Here is a 14,520-nt window from a genome sequence, read left to right as displayed (position 1 = left end):
GTGACGGACCTTGAGTCAGCTTCCACCTCCACAGATACTTGGCCCACCACTCTGGAGGCTGATCAACAGGCCTTCTGCTGTGATCACATTGATGTCCAGCTGTGGATGGACGATGGTGAGAACTGTAACAGATGGAACAACTTGCACCTGAGAGGGATTCATGAGGCCACCAAGGGCCCCTGACCTGCACATCACAGTGGTGGCAATTCTCAACCAAATTCTAGGGAAATTGCCCACTGCTGAGTTGGAGCTAGACCTAGCAGCTGCGTGCCCCACTATTATCTGAGGTGGCTCATAGCCCCATTGCCCCACCATGTTATGTTCTCTACAGGGTACATTTCTTCATTGTAAAAGAGAAGATCCATGGAGCCATCTGGTGAGGGCAATATCAATACTTGTCACACGCACCAGGAAGATGCTGTATTAGTGATCACATACCTCCTGCACAGTCTGCTTCCGTCTTTCTGCAGTATTATTATCGCATTTTTTCTGGCGATTTATGGACTGACTTTATCCTTCTTTTTACCATCTGCATTAGTATTTAAGTTTAAGATTTTGTCACAATATGGTTGTAAAAGTAATATACACACACATATATTAATATTAAAGATATTAAACCATTAAGTTGTTTTTTTTTTCTCTCACGTGTGGTAATATCACACTGAAATTAACCCCAATTTAGGGGATCTGTATTTATTAAGTTTCCTAATTTATATTGGGGACACACCCCTCACTTATCACTTTAATTCATTTACTTTTTATTCTTTCACTGTTTATTCAAAAAAATTTTTTTTGCTTTTATAAGGAACACCATTAATATTTGCTCACCTCACAATCTATGATTTAAAGGTATAGCGCCAGGCCTACCTCTTCTTTTTTTACTAGTTTATTTTCACCCATTGGGTGGTAATATTAGGTAAAGGCAGCTCATACTAATAACACACTTGTTATACCATAGCGCAATCTCTTTCTTTTACTTTCTATGATTTATGCTGCCCTGATATGACCGGAGAAATTCCTTCACTTTGTCTTGAAATCCTCGATGGTCACTAAGGTTCAAGAGACCAATTATAAGATCCTGACGAGGTGGTATAGGGTTTTGGTGATCTTACACTGTACGTGCTGGAAGTGCAGTGGGGATTGTGGCACAATGATACATATTTTCTAGGAGTGTCCAAAGCTTAGACTGTTCTGCTAAGATGTGGCTAGTACTATCAAACATTTGACTAATGTCAATTTGGCGGACAACCCTGCAGCATGTTTGCTGCACCTCTCTCGACGGCCTATTAAAAAATACAAGGCCCCTCTTACTATTCAGCTATTAAGTGCTGTGCATTTCCTTGTGTTGGAGGTCTGTGCACCCGCCTTTGAGGTCTCTCTGGTTTACCAAAATGAATGAACTCAGGGACATGGAAGACCTTACGGCTACACTCAACAACAGGGAGGAGTCCTTCCGTGACACTTGGAGGCCTTGGCAACACTTTGTCTTTTACGGATGCCTATTTACAGGAAGTTTCGGACCCTGGTTAATTTCCAAACAATTGTTGTTTTTCCCTCTTAAGCCCCATACACACTATCAGATTTTCTGCTGATTTTTTCGTTCAGATTTACCAAAACCATATAATATGAGGTCAAACCTTAGGAGTTTCAATTTGTATGCAATCAGGCAGGGCCTTGCACTACATGGTTTTGGTAAATCTGAAGACAAAAATCTGCAGAAAATCTGATAGTGTGTATGGGGCTTCTCTGTCTCTGTTTCTCCCCTTTATATACCCTTTCAGTCAGTCTGGAATCTTTTCCATGCAGTTTTTTCCTGCTATTATGTATCTGATTATGTTTTTACATTTCATGTTTTTACTGGGATATACTAGCCATCAGGGGGTTCTCACCACCCCGGTATTTTCTCATTGTATTTGCCATAAGGTTGCTTCAACGAGTCAGGGCTATCATATATATATATTGGGAACCTTGGAGAGGTTTGTGGGGGTTTTTTCTGTTTGTTTCTTCACTGCGTTTTCTCTGATATATTCCCATCCACCCAATATAGACCTCATTCTTGTACATACTCCATTTTGGTGTAGCTCTGATGCTGTGTATGTTATCAGCATAACTATGTAATTGTATTTTTGCAATACTCTTGGTTTGGTATGTATAATACAACTTATGGTTAAAAAAACAACAAAAAAAAAACTAAGGAAAATGGGAGCTCTGTACCGTTTTAAGACATTGAAGCAAAAAAGTTGCTTTTCTGGGAGTAGCAAGGACAGCTAATATACTGTACACAGTAAAACAATTATGAAAATACAAAGAGGTTTGAGACTTTCCATGTACTTCTTTCTTTAAGCGTATAGTGTTCTGCGCCCCGAGCCCACCCTTTTTTGAAGCCAATTAGAGCCTCAGGCTCTAATCATGTGCTTCTTTAAAAAAACAAAAAAAACAACCCCCATTGGAATCCATGTGTCTGGTGCCCTGTATGTAGATTAGGAGCCAAGCACATGGATTATGGAAGGCCACCACTGCAAAGAATATTTTTCACTTTGTGATTTGCAAATTATATCCATCCAATGCATATTTTTGCATATTGTTACAGTATATAATAGGATCTGAGGCCCTGACAAAGCGAGTCAGCCTGCAAAATGCTTTGGCCATAACTTTTTTTATCTTTGCCCCATTCATCTGCTGTGGCAGGGTAGTGCTTTGAAACAGCAATACCATTGAGCTAGCAAAGGCATGACTTATGGCGCCTCAGGTGCCAGGTATGAAATGCCATCTTAGATTGGGTGGATTGCAGGAGGAGAGGAGCAGCACTGAATCGAGAGAGGAATCGGGTAAGTGCCCAAAGCCCGGTATAAATCCAAGGGGGATCGGAGATTCGCTGTCCAAGGGCCTCAGCTATGGAATACTCTACCAATCAACATCCGCCTGGAAGAAAATCACCTGGCTTTTAGGAAAAAACTCAAGACCTTCCTCTTTTAGCAGATGATCAAAGCTTGCCACAGCGCCTAGAGGCGATTCAGTTCACATTGTGCGCTATACAAGTATTTCATTCATTCATTCATTCATTTGAGGGGTGGTGGGAGACAAGTAGAGGCAATGTATTAAGTTAATTAAAAAAAAAAAACATTTTAACTTTAAAACCACCAAAATGTAAAGCAAATTAAACCCCACTCACTCCTTTTCCATGCCTGTTCTCTCTCCTCAGCTGAAGGTGAATTTCAAGTCATCATAATATCTGCATGTGTTGGATTGATGGTTGTAGTAGTGATTGCCATCTGTGTATGTGCCTATATACTGAACAGGTAAGTGCCACACATCGGTATGTCGTGCTGCCCTAAGCCCCTTGAACAATAACACCCTTTTGTACAATTGCTGACCTTTGTGTTCTGTCTTTATTTGGCTAATGGTACTATAGGCTACTGGAGACAGTATGCAGTTTGATCTATATGCAGAACTACCTTTCATTGTACAGACAAGCAATCAAGATAAAGAAGTCATGCTTCCTGAACAATGAAAAGTCTTTTGACTCCTTTCAGCATATCATGCAGACCCTTCCTTTATGTATTTCCAGAGGTGAATAGAAAGGGAAAAGAAAAATAGGGACATATAATCACACACATAGGTTGGACTTAATGGACTTGTGTCTTTTTTTTAACCTCACCTATGTAACTAGGTCTACAAATTTTGTGGGTTGGTACTGCCCCCCCTAACCTCACCATCCTAGGAACTTATTAATGAGTGTCTTAAGCCTAGCACACATGATGAGAATATTTGACTAATTTTTTATTTTTTTTTGTATGATAGTCTCATATCGAAAAACAATAGGTTACTAAAGTTACAAAAATGACCATACAACAAAATACAACTTTGAAAGTGATGTAATGTGCTGTATTGTATTGTAATTTCATTTCCAAGCATGTACGGTCTTGACCTTCCAATTTTTTCGGAAGAATACTGTACTGATTAAATGAAAAATGTTTATTCTGATAAAGAAAATTTGTGTTTGTGCCTTCGGGTAATTTCAGATGAACTATCACGATCGGCTCTCAAAAGGTGTACTAACGATCAGATTATACAATCGTTTCAAAAGCTGTATTTTTTTTTTGTCTAATTTTCTCATTGTGTGTACTAGGCCTTAAAGGTATCTCTTTTTTGTTTCTATGTCTGCTGCTATTGGTGCACTGTGCAGTACAGTGGTAGATCTGTATTTATAGGAGCATGCTAGCCCTAGTAGCCCAATCTTGTCTTAATTACCACCATCATACAGCAGCAAATCACATGGACAAGGCCAACACAGTATATTGCAGTGATAAAGGAAAAATCAATTGGCTCCAGGGGGAACTGGAGGCTTTTGCAAAACAAACTATAAATACCACCAGTACAATGTACTTTCTGTGTAAAGGGTGGAAAATGCACCTGCCATAGTGTAACAGTAAATTATTCTCGTGACAATTACAGTGTCTCGAAAAAGTATTCATACCCCTTGAAATTTTCCACATTTTGTCATGTTACAACCAAAAACGGAAATGTATTTTATTGGAATTTTATGTGAGAGACCAACACAAAATGGCACATAATTGTGAAGTGGAAGGAAAATGGTAAATGGTTTTCAATATTTTTTTTGCAAATAAATATCTAAAAAAGTGTGGCGTGCATTTGTATTCAGCCCCCTTTACTCCGATACCCCAAACTAGAGAGAGAGAGAGAGAGAGAGAGAGAGAGAGAGAGGACCTACTGCCAGGGGGACACCGAACTCAGCTGTCTGCATACTGACTGTGCCCAGTGTGGTGTATTGTACCGCCCCCCCAGCTGTATACTTTACATCCCCCCACACACCTGTATATTGTACACCTCTTCCCCCACCTCTATATCGTACACCCCCCACCTGTATACTGTACACCTCCTGCCCCCCACCACCTGTATACTGTGCACCCCTCCCCCCCACACACACTTACAAAAAAATGCATGCGCTTTGGCACCTGTGACCATACCACCTCATTTTGCTGATTTTGGCAGTTTCTATAATACAATTTAAGTTTATTGTTTTAAAAAAACATATTTTCAGATGTTACACTCTATCGTTAGTGAATATTTGCTACAGAATTGTCTGCTGTGTTACACTTGTCTCAAACAAATGCTGATTACATGGGATTTTTCAACACCACGTTCCAATTAAATAGGTACCCGGTGACCTACAAATTGACCATTCGCAACACTTTTAGGTTAATTAACACAAACCAGCCTGCTTACATTCTAATATTGAACTGTCTTCACTATGATTCAGTAACAGCCAGTTCCATTTTAGGTTGTCTGCATCAAAAAGCTAATGTAAAATGTAAATCTCCTGACACCCTCTTGGTTAATAATTATTTTTAATTTGCTATAGTTCTAGCTTCTATTTCTGTAATGGTAACAATTCCAAAATGGCATATTTGAGCTATTTTATTAAATGCATACTACACAACCAGGTGGCTCATAAACTCTCCTCCTCCCTGTTCTTTCTTTCCATTTGTCCCTTTCCCTAGCTCCAAGATCAAGCAATCCAATTCCCTAAGAGACACTTGCTGCCTCTGAGATACCACTCAATAAGTGAACATACCGTCACCAATTTTTCAGTCTTTATATATGTCACATACGTCCTTCTGTTCCTTCACATTGGGCATCTAATTTACCCCTAATTAAGATCACATATGGACAATAACACTACTATTTAGATGGCTGGATGGGTTTCTAAAGACAGGACAACAGCATCATGTATATTGAATTAGCAGAATTAATACAATTAAAGTGATCCTCTTAGCCCCATTACTATTAGAGTTTTAACAATTAGATATGTGCACACTGAAATATTTTGTTTCGGAATTCAGTTTTTGTCAGAAAAATACATTTATTTAGTTACTCCCGAAATTCGTTTTTATTTATTTAGTTTTTCGTTAAAAATTGCATTCGTCCTAAATTCCAAATGAATTAAGGTCGAATCTGTCATTGAAGGCTTATGCTGTCTGTCGAATGTTCAAAGAAGATTCGAAGGAGCAGCTAAACTTGTATGACTCTGTATAGTTTAGCTGCTCCGTCGAATCGTCTTAGAACTTTCGACAGACACCATAAGACAAAGATTCGAGGTTTGTATATTTTTCGCTGCTTTGTCGAATCTTTGTCGTTCATGTTGAATGTATTTAGTTCAAACATCAAATGTTCTGGTGATCACTGATCAGACAGGTAACAAGATAGGGTATATGGAATCTATATAGAATCTCAATCTTTAATACAGAATCTATAAAAATAAATCCCCCTCCCCCACAACACGGGCAGCCTCTGAGGCTATCAGAACACTAGCCACACTAGTATCACTATCAAGTTCACACACACTAACACAATAGCAGCAGATTGTTATGAAAAAGTTAAGTTGAACTGTAGCTTGCTTCACTATTGTTCTGCTGCTGTGCTTATGCTTAATTGCTAAATAATTCAGGTTCTCTGACAAAAGGACCAGCTAAGATTGACTGTCTTCTGAAATGATTCAGTGTGTGTCTCTCTCTCTGCTAGCAATCGTAAGTGAAAGTAAGTTGGCTGTACCTGTGTACTTAGTTCTAGCTATTTTACTGCTCCTCCTCTTTGGTTACATTCAGAAAATAACATTCATCATCATCATTATTTTTATTTTACCCCCCCCCCCCCCCACCCAATGTCGAATATTTTCTCTCTATGTCGAATCTTTTCTCTCTATGTAGAATAATCCTGGACTAATAGAGTTAAGGTTAGGCACATTGGACCACAGGTTCGATAGACACAGATTGTTATTGTCAGCGTCATGTCGAATCTCCTATCTATATTTTGTTTATGTCGGATCTTTCGTTTTTCGGATTCTGCACTTTTGTTATCGTTTGTTAAAACGATAACGAAAATACCTGGAATTCGGATGAAAATGCATTCCGATGAAAACAAATGCACGTCTATTAACAATTACAACCTCTGCCAGTTTGCTGCCTATACTCTAAAATGTACTGAAGGTGCCATCATGCTTTAAATCAACAGGTCTACTCTACTATGTAGGTAAACCTCCAGGGGTGGAACCTTAAAATGCTACTTGTTGCATAGCAGCTCTGCTTCAGGCAATAAAAATAACTCATTATTTGCTGGGGCAGACTGTATATATCCTAAAGAACGAAGCACAATGGTATATTTAGAATGCATGTTTATTAAAATATGCCCTGTGTTGTGTTGCTTTACAGAACAAAGAACTGGTATTTTCCAAAAATCCCCAACCCACGACACAGTCACCTCAGCAGGATCAAAGAAGAGGCCGGTACAAAGGTACATCACAGTGAATAAATGACCTTTGTCATAAATAATTGGTCATCATATTTAGATGCATTAGCAATATGAAGTTCTTACAGCTGTAAGCGGCTCTAGTCTAATTGGGCCCATGTTCATACTGACATCTTGGATGTACAGTATATATAATAAAAAAAAGTTAAAAATGTCTCTTCTGAGTTGATTCTGTATAAACCATTTTTGGGGTTTTAATCTTTCCACATTCTGAGTCATTTCTTTTAGAGAAACTCCAGTATACATTTGTCTAATCATGATATAATGTTATCTTTTTTCAAATATCAATATACCCAAACATGCCGTATCCAATTCAACTCCTTGGGCATACTATGTACGTCCAAAGAGTAAATCTTTAATCACAAGTTGATGGCTGCAGCAGCCATCAGCCTGTGTGTCTTATCCAGCTGGCGACCGGCTTCAAAGTAAAAATTTGGTGCGCCAGCTCCATAGCTGCCAATAGGGATGAGCTTCGTGTTCGAGTCGAACATATGTTCGACTCGAACATCGGCTGTTCGCCCGTTCGGCGAATTCCAAACGTTATGGGCCGTTCGCGCCAAATTCGTGTGTCGCTCGCGGCCCACAATGCACTGCGATGGCGCAGTGCATTGCTGGCTCATGATTGGCCAAGCATGCACCGTGACCCCGCATGCTTGGCCAATCACAGCGCCGGCAGCGAGGAGAGCCATGATTGGCCACAGGCAGGATGCCTGTGGCCAATCATAGCTCAGGCTGTGTAGTACACACCCCACACTATATAAGGCCGCCAGCGCAGCAGCCTTGTGTAGTGTGTTGGCGTCTGAAGCAGTTAGTGGGTGTTCTGTGTACCTTCAACACAGTATACACCGATCGTTATCGGCCGATTTTTCGTTCTTGCTCTTCTGTAGTGGTTGTTGTCTGCGTGCCCTGACCGCAGTATACACCGCTATATTCACCTATATAGCTAGCGATATATCTATCTTTTATAATAGAGCTTGCAGTCAGTGTTAGGAGCTTGTGCGTGCTGTCTGCGTGCTCTGAACCCAGTACACACCGCTATATCCACCTATATAGCAAACTATCTTGCTCGTTTTAAATAGAGCTTGCAGTCAGTGGTAGGAGCTTGTGCGTGCTGTCTGCGTGCTCTGAACCCAGTACACACCGCTATATCCACCTATATAGCAAACTATCTTGCTCGTTTTAAATAGAGCTTGCAGTCAGCGGTAGGAACTTGTGCGTGCTGTCTGCGTGCTCTGAACCCAGTACACACCGCTATATCCACCTATATAGCAAACTATCTTGCTCGTTTTAAATAGAGCTTGCAGTCAGTGTTAGGAGCTTGTGTGTGCTGGCTGCGTGCTCTGAGCTCTGAGGACTTCCAGAGTGGTGGAGGAGGACAGGGAGCTGATGGCGTCGGTCAGCCCAGGCCAGGAGCCTGTTCCTCGGCCTGAGGAAAAGCGTGGAGCCCTGAAGCTCCTGGAGTTCGTTGAGGAGGAGAGGCTGTACTTGGAAAACCAGCTTGACTTGGTTGACTGGTCTCTGAGACAGCCAGGAGAAGACGTGGAGAAATCTGCGGAGAGGATAAGAAAAGCCCAGAGCTTAATGGTAAAGGCTTCTCGCTGTTACTGCGAAAAAATGAAAGTTTTGGCCGAGCTGAGGAATAGACGCGACAGATCAGGTATCAAGAAGAGAACAGAATTCAAGCCTATCATAGATGGACTGAAAGAGCAGTGTAACATGCTTGGTGAGCTTTTATCAAATCTAATTGACAGTGCCTCAAGCGAAAAGGACTTTCTGTTGAGAATAGATAAAGTTATGAGAGTGGCGTGCGATGAGGGCTCTCAAGCGGTAAGACGCCGCAACCAGCGTCTATCACAGGCGGCGGAGCCCATGAGAGAGGCGGAGGAACCCACAAGTGAGAGTGCACAGACAGATGGAGGAGAAAAGCAGAAGGTTGTGTCCCCGGAAAAGATAAGGACCAAGGCAAAGACAGAAGGTGACATGAGAGACTCTATCCCAGTGACTAAGGGCTTAGGTAGCGCTACAGTGGGTCCCGGCAAGCCTAGTGGTTCTCAGCCTGTTGCCAGGGCTGCAGACCCGGTGGTAGCTGTGGACGCCAGTGGTGCAGTGCCAAGCCAAGGTCAGAGAGGAAAGCAGAGTTTAGTGGTACAGCTGGAAAGACTGATGGAGACTAAAAAAGCCACGGACTTACCTTGTAAATCCCCAGTGAACCCAGCCGGTGTTTGCGGGCAGGGCATGCCGTCAGCTGAGTTGTCGGCTGCCACTGCTGCAACCCGGTCACAGGGTAAGGGGAAGGAGCTCCAGGGTAAGGGTGGACAAAAGACTCAGGTCAGCCTGGCTACCTCTGTAGTAAACACAGCGGTGTCCAGTAGTGAAGTAATGGCGGGACAGCATGGAGGGACGCCGTCTTCCCATGCTGACACTAAGAATCGTTTGGCGGGAGAATTTGGCGGGGTTTCTGTAAGGAGGAAAGCTGCGGTCGCGCCGGAAGTGACGCCAGGGCCGGAAGCGGAAGTTGGCCGTGTGAAGAACGTCCGGTCGGCAGCTTCCGGTATAGCATCCGAACGGGTGGAAGCCCGCGTGAAGAACGTTCGTTCGGCAGCTTCCGTATCCGAACGGGAGGAAAATGAGTTTATGGAAATCTCGGACAATCTACCCCCTAGACAAGTGTCAGCATGGGGTGATTGTCCCATGGGGGATGTGGATGAGGCTGATGATCCAGCATTGGTGTTTATTAAAGGCTTGGAAGGGTCACAAAATGTACAAGTGGACTCGTGTGGGGCTCATGAAACTGCAGAGGAGTCGGATGGCCTGGATGCCCTTCTCCGTGACCAATCGCTAAGTGGTCTGGCGGAGGGTCTCCCGGAGGTCCAGCAAGGGGGTATGGAGTTGGAGGAAGGTATTCGGGGCTTGGAAGCTGGGGTGGCTCATCCGGATCCTAAAGAAGGGGTTTCTGCCCCAGGATCTGTTTTGAGGGGTTCACCGGAGGCCAGGCTCCTGAATGCCTTGGGAGAAAGGCGTTCTTACGCAAATGTCGCAGGGGCGAATGTGTCTCTGGGCCACCTGTATGACCAGTTTGGGGCTGGTAATTTCCGTGCTCCCCCGGCTGGTCAACCTTCTGGGGCCAGTTCGTGGTCTCGGGGTGCGGGTGGCCCGGAGCGCAAGCGCCGTAATGTTGTACAGTTAAGGTGGGAGGGGGAAGGTCAGTGCCCTAGTAGGGGCCAGGTGGTTGACATGATTTTATCACTGGGAATTAAAGTTTGTGAAATTTTTGCGGTCATCCACCCTGCAGGGTCGCATGATTTTGATTTGAGTTTCACAAACCTAGTGGTGATGGAGATTTTTATCACCTCTTTTGGGTTGATCAAGGGGACTGATCCCTGGAAGGGTTTCAGGATCATCCCCTTGAGTCGGCAAGAAGATGTGAAAGCCCTCACTATTCTGGTGAGGAACGAAAGTCTGCCCCCGGAGGACATCTCAACTTGGCTGAGTAGGCACGGCCAATTGCAGTGTCCCCTAAATAAGTGCCTGGATGAGCGGGGAGTTTGGACCGGGGCTTGGAACACCAGGATTCGGTTACGGAGAGCCGGTAATACGGTGGCACATGTTCCCGGTAGTGCATTTATCGGGAGGGACCGAATCCTGGTGTTCTATCCAGGACAACCCCGGAGATGTTTTAAGTGTGGGTGTCCAACCCACCTAAGCGCAGATTGCACAGTTGTTAGGTGCATAAAGTGCAACAAATTTGGCCACTCAAGCGATGCATGTGGCCTTATCTGTTGTAATCTGTGTGGCCAAATGGGTCACCCATTTAGCAGGTGCCCTAAGGCCTACAGAGGTGATGTTCCACCTGGTGGTCAACCCAGGGGGGAGGGACCTCCCCCTGGGCCCACAGGGGGAAGTGCTCAGGGTAATCAAAATGTGGTGGGGAAAACCAAGGAAGCACCCCCTAGGGGAACTGATGCTGAGGTGACCCCCGATGCTAGCAAAGTACCCAGGGGTCAAGGCCCGTCTGTTAACGAAACCCCAATGGAAGGTGTAGTCGGTCCCGCTAATGAAGGTCCCTTAGGGAAGAGTCTTCCTGCTACCTCTCCTCGTGCTGGGGGTGCTCCATGTAGCAGAACGTCTCGTCGTGGGCTAAGCCCGGCGGAGGAGAAAAGAGGGAGAGTGGTGAGGAGGAGGTCAGCAAGGAGGAAACCGGCACGGGTAAGCTCCTCGCGGAGTAGGAGTCCTCTCAGATCCCCCAGTCCGGTTCCTTCCTCTCCATGTCGCCTTCCGGGTAAAGGAGTTGAGTCTTCGGCCTCCTCGGTGTCTGGAGACGAACATGGATACAGTAAAATAGTGAGTAGGTCTGTTGAAACGGCTCAAGGGGAAGTAGCGCAAGAAGTCCCGAGGGATGATGGTGGTCCTGATCCTAATAGTGGTGGTAAAGTTCTTGTTAGGAAGAAAAAGAAAAAGAAAGAACGTTATGAATGGGACAAGGTTCTTGACAGGATGTCAGATGACCAAGTGCGTGATTTGGTTATGTCCCCCCTGTGTAGGCAAAGTGTTGCTAAATAATTAAGTTGTAGTATTGTTTAGGTTTGTTTGTAAAGTGATTTGTAAAGTTTGTTTGTAATGTGTTATATTGGTAGCAGTCATTATCAATAAAAAATATCCACCTATATAGCAAACTATCTTGCTCGTTTTAAATAGAGCTTGCAGTCAGCGGTAGGAGCTTGTGCGTGCTGTCTGCGTGCTCTGAACCCAGTATACACCGCTATATCCACCTATATAGCAAACTATCTTGCTCGTTTTAAATAGAGCTTGCAGTCGGCGGTAGGAGCTTGTGCGTGCTGTCTGCGTGCTCTGAACCCAGTACACACCGCTATATCCACCTATATAGCAAACTATCTTGCTCGTTTTAAATAGAGCTTGCAGTCGGCGGTAGGAGCTTGTGCGTGCTGTCTGCGTGCTCTGAATCCAGTATACACCGCTATATCCACCTATATAGCAAACTATCTTGCTCGTTTTAAATAGAGCTTGCAGTCGGCGGTAGGAGCTTGTGCGTGCTGTCTGCGTGCTCTGAATCCAGTATACACCGCTATATCCACCTATATAGCAAACTATCTTGCTCGTTTCAAATAGAGCTTGCAGTCAGCGGTAGGAGCTTGTGCGTGCTGTCTGCGTGCTCTGAACCCAGTACACACCGCTATATCCACCTATATAGCAAACTATCTTGCTCGTTTTAAATAGAGCTTGCAGTCAGCAGTAGGAGCTTGTGCGTGCTGTCTGCGTGCTCTGAACCTAGTACACACTGCTATATCCACCTATATAGCAAACTATCTTGCTCGTTTTAAATAGAGCTTGCAGTCAGCGGTAGGAGCTTGTGTGTGCTGTCTGCGTGCTCTGAACCCAGTACACACCGCTATATCCACCTATATAGCAAACTATCTTGCTTGTTTTAAATAGAGCTTGCAGTCAGCGGTAGGAGCTTGTGCGTGCTGTCTGCGTGCTCTGAACCCAGTATACACCGCTATATCCACCTATATAGCAAACTATCTTGCTCGTTTTAAATAGAGCTTGCAGTCGGCGGTAGGAGATTGTGCGTGCTGGCTGCGTGCTCTGATCTCTGAGGACTTCCAGAGAGGTGGAGGAGGATAGGGAGCTGATGGCGTCGGTCAGCCCAGGCCAGGTGCCTGTTTCTCGGCCTGAGGAAAAGCGTGGAGCCCTGAAGCTCCTGGAGTTCGTTGAGGAGGAGAGGCTGTACTTAGAAAACCAGCTTGACTTGGTTGACTGGTCTCTGAGACAGCCAGGAGAAGACGTGGAGAAATCTGCGGAGAGGAAAAGAAAAGCCAAGAGCTTAATGGTAAAGGCTTCTCGCTGTTACTGCGAAAAAATGAAAGTTTTGGCCGAGCTGAGGAATAGACGCGACAGATCAGGTATCAAGAAGAGAACAGAATTCAAACCTGTCATAGATGGACTGAAAAAGCAGTGTAATATGCTTGGTGAGCTTTTATCAAATCTAATTGAAAGTGCCTCAAGCGAAAAGGACTTTCTGTTGAATATAGAAAAAGTTATGAGAGTGGCGTGCGATGAAGGCTCTCAAGCGGTAAGACGCCGCAACCAGCGTCTATAACAGGCGGCGGAGCCCATGAGAGAGGCGGAGGAACCCACAAGTGAGAGTGCACAGACAGTGCAAGGGATTATTGAGACCCTTCGTGTGGCTAATGAGGAAGGTTCCCAGGCCGTGAGGAGGCGAAATCTTTCCCAAACAGCGGAGAGTAAAGTTAAGATGGCGGACCTAACTGCAGAGGAGGGAACACAGGAGACCGGGTCAGCGCCAATGGTTAACCCAGCAAGTGTGTATAAAGCGGTGGAGATGAAGGTGGACTTGGCTATGGAAGTAGAGACTTCAGCAATGGATGGTGAGGTGGGGAATTCAAAGGGGGATGTTGTGGAGGGCGCCCCTGTAACATCCAAATCCTTACCCATGTGTGGGGGGGATGGTGCGAGTAAAGGGGGATTGCCTAAGGATACAGCACATGACCCGGTACAGAAAACCCCAGCCGTGAAGAACCCCAAAACCCAAGAAGGAAAGAAAGCAAAAAAGAAAACGGACTTACCTGTGCAGGACTTCCCGGTGAACCTTGGTGGAGACTGTGTGCAAGATGAGCCGTCAGTGGTCCTGTCGGCCATCGTTGCTGTAAATCAGCCCCAGGGTGAGGGGAAAGTTAGGGCTGAACAGCCCAATGTGGACGGTGTAATGGTGTCCAAGGTAGTTGTGGATGCTAAGATGGAGGGAGGTGGGAGAGGCACGCCGTCTTCCCGGAGGGCAGAGGGAGTTACTAGCCAAGCTCAGTCCAATCAGAGAGCGGCCTCCGGAAACGGCGCGAAAAAAGGGGGAGGAGTAGCGGGTGACGCGGCTGTGCGTCACTTCCGGCTCGCGGCTTCCGCGATTTCCGGGAATGGCGCAGTGCGTGAGGACGGAGTTCCGGCGGAAGCGGCAGTACGTCACTTCCGGTCCGCGACCTCCGAGGTTTCCGGTCCTCAGACTTCAGCCGCTGAGGGCAATGATTCAGGTTCAATGGCGGATGAATCCTTATGCCCAGCACAGAAGATGGAATGGGGTGACTGTCCTATGAGTCCGATGGGTGAGGATGACCCCGCGCTTGCATTTATTCGGGGATTAGAAGGCTCACAGAGGGATGGGTC

General features: G+C 45.0%; 1 protein-coding gene across 1 annotated transcript in view; it reads left to right on the top strand.

Moving 5' to 3' along the window:
• LOC143940863 (interleukin-31 receptor subunit alpha-like) overlaps positions 1-14,520 on the top strand; it is a 139,387-nt gene that overhangs the window by 107,502 nt on the left and 17,365 nt on the right. Inside the window, exons 14-15 of the mRNA XM_077462653.1 lie at positions 3,203-3,299; positions 7,230-7,311. Coding sequence (XP_077318779.1) covers positions 3,203-3,299; positions 7,230-7,311 — 179 coding nt within the window. The remainder of the gene's footprint in view (positions 1-3,202; positions 3,300-7,229; positions 7,312-14,520) is intronic.

The sequence above is a fragment of the Lithobates pipiens genome, unplaced genomic scaffold (assembly GCF_037356315.1).
Source record: "Lithobates pipiens isolate NorthernLeopardFrog02 unplaced genomic scaffold, aLitPip1_a1.2 Scaffold_3, whole genome shotgun sequence".
Lineage (NCBI taxonomy): Eukaryota > Metazoa > Chordata > Amphibia > Anura > Ranidae > Lithobates > Lithobates pipiens.
Note: the sequence above shows the minus strand (reverse complement) of the source record. Positions and strands in the feature narration are given on the sequence as shown.